The sequence below is a fragment of the Solanum stenotomum genome, chromosome 1, assembly GCF_019186545.1.
Source record: "Solanum stenotomum isolate F172 chromosome 1, ASM1918654v1, whole genome shotgun sequence".
NCBI lineage: Eukaryota > Viridiplantae > Streptophyta > Magnoliopsida > Solanales > Solanaceae > Solanum > Solanum stenotomum.
In genome coordinates, this window is record NC_064282.1 from 76,420,463 (window position 1) to 76,422,784 (window position 2,322).

At 46.8% G+C, this 2,322-nt stretch overlaps 1 protein-coding gene across 1 annotated transcript; it reads left to right on the forward strand.

The window, feature by feature from the left end:
• Positions 1-342: 342 nt before the first annotated feature.
• On the forward strand, positions 343-2,185 carry LOC125856860 (uncharacterized). The gene is made up of 4 exons (XM_049536510.1): positions 343-470; positions 512-673; positions 1,265-1,479; positions 1,815-2,185. Exons 1-4 carry the CDS (start codon positions 343-345, stop codon positions 2,183-2,185), a joined length of 876 nt encoding a protein of 291 aa, XP_049392467.1.
• Positions 2,186-2,322: the final 137 nt, after the last annotated feature.

Consider the following 2,322-nt stretch of genomic DNA (forward strand, 5'->3'; position numbering starts at 1 on the left):
TGGGGCCGAAGCCAACATCACGACCAAGATAATGGAGTGAGGTTAGGGCTAAGTTACAAACCAAGCAACACCCACCTCAAGATGGTCAATGCATCACCGACTCTCGTGTGCGAAATTGCCAAAGGAGTGAGCATCACGTTGGGAAAGTGGAAAGGTAAGACCAACTTCACTGTAGCTCCCTTAGATATATTTGGCATCATTCTTAGGCAAGATTTCTTCTAAAGGTGGCATATGATGATCAATCCCTACCTCCAACGACTCATGGTCATGGAGCAGGAAGGTTCATACATAGTACCTCTAGTCAAGAAGCCAAAAAAGAAAGGACATGCCAAATTGTAGGCCATGCAGATCATGAAGGGCCTTAAGAAAGGGGAGACAACGTTCATAGCCACCATTGCCAGTTCGGGAGAAGACAATGATGCTAAGAAGCCTTTGCCACTGATCATAGAGAAGGTCCTTGAAGAGGAGAAGTATGTGATACTGGACGAACTGCCAAAGACTCTACTCCTAGGCGCGAGGTAGATCACAAGATCGAGTTGGAGGTTGGAGCCAAGTCACCCGTACATGCACACTATCTCATGGCTATACCCGAGTTAGAGGAGCTAAGGAAGCAGCTGAAGGAGCTCATTGAGGCCGGTCATATTCGCCATGCAAAGCACCATATGGCACATCGGTCCTATTCCAAAAGGAGAAATACGGATCATTGCGCTTATGTATCGACTACCGGGCGCTCTATAAAGTGACAATCAAGAATAAGTACCCTATCCCGCTTATTGCCGACTTGTTTCATAGACTTGGACATGCCAAGCATTTCACCGAGGTGGAAATTTAGAAAGGATACTACCATGTTCGCATCACGGAGGGGGATGAGCCAAAGACAGTATGTGTGACAAGATACAGAGCTTACGAGTGGTTGGTGATGCCCTTCGGCCTAACCAACGCACCTGCCACCTTTTGCACATTGATAAAATAAAATTTTCATCCCTAGTTAGGCCACTTCATGGTAGTGTACTTGGATGACATTGTCATCTATAGTAACACTAACATTTAAAGAAGGTTTTCCAAGTCTTAAGGGAGAACAAACTCATTGTCAAGCGGGAGAAATGCGAGTTCACCCAACACGAGGTACACTTCTTGGGGCATATTATTAGCCCAAGCAAACTACGCATGGATGAGGCCAAGATTCGGGCGATCCAAGAGTGGCAGGTGCCCACAAAGGTGACGGAGTTGAGATCATTCCTTGGACTCGAAACTACTATCGAAGGTTCATCAGTGGCTACTCCACTAAAGCTGATCCGCTGACCGAGCTATTGAAGAAGAATAAGCCGTGGGTTTGGAGTGAGGAGTGCCAAAAAGCATTTGAAAGTCTCAAGGCCGCGGTGACAGAAGAGTCGGTCTTCACGTTGCCCGATTTCTCAAAGACCTTTAAGGTGAATACGAATGCTTCAGATTTCTCCATTGGGGGAGTTCTAATGCAAGGCAGGCACCCAATAACGTTCAAGAACCATAAAATCAATGAGACCGAACGACGCTACACGATGCAAGAGAAGGATATGACGGCCATTGTACATTGCATATGCACGCGGAGGCAATACTTACTAGGCTCCAAGTTCGTGGTCAAGACACACAACGTGGTCACTAGCTACATTCAGTCTAAAAAAATATCACCCTTAAGCAAGCTAGGTGGCAAGATTTTCTAGCTAAATTTGACTATGTCTTGGAGTACAAGCCAGAAAGGAACAATGTAGTGGCCGACGCATTGAGTAAGAAGGCCAAACTTGGTGCCATCACTACCGCTCCTTGTGACGTTTAAGATGCTATCAAGGATGGCATGCAACACGATCTGGAGGCCAAGAAGCTTATAAAGTTGGCCGCCCAAGGTAAGACAAGGTGCATGTGGGTGGAAGATGGCTTTTTACTCAATACCGGTCGGAGGGTTTATGTACCAAAGTTCGGGTCCATAAGGCGTCAAATCATCAAGGAGAGACACAACATATCATGGGCTGGGCATCTAGGGCAGGGATGTACGAGGGAATTGATTGAGGCAATTTATTATTGGCCATGCATGCGGGGACGACATAGAGTGCTATGTGCAAACATGTCTGGTGTGCCAGCAAGACAAGGTGGAGCAGAGGCAACCGGGAGGGCTAATTTATCCACTACCCGTAGCAGAACGGCCATGTGAGAGCGTAATCCTGAACTTCATCACTTCCTTACCCGAGCCTGGCGGGTATGGAACGATAATGGTCGTGATGGAAAAAATTTCAAAGTATGATATTTGCATGCCCGCCACAGCCAATTGCACTACTAAGGAGGTTTCCA

What these genes read in the sequence shown, in the direction of transcription:
- LOC125856860 (XM_049536510.1), top strand. Translation starts at nt 343, where the DNA reads ATGCAGATCATGAAGGGCCTTAAGAAAGGGGAGACAACGTTCATAGCC. An exon ending in AAGGTCCTTGAAGAGGAGAA is followed by an intron (nt 471 to 511) that starts GTATGTGATACT and finishes CTCTACTCCTAG; the next exon opens with GCGCGAGGTAGATCACAAGA. An exon ending in AAGCACCATATGGCACATCG is followed by an intron (nt 674 to 1,264) that starts GTCCTATTCCAA and finishes CTACTATCGAAG; the next exon opens with GTTCATCAGTGGCTACTCCA.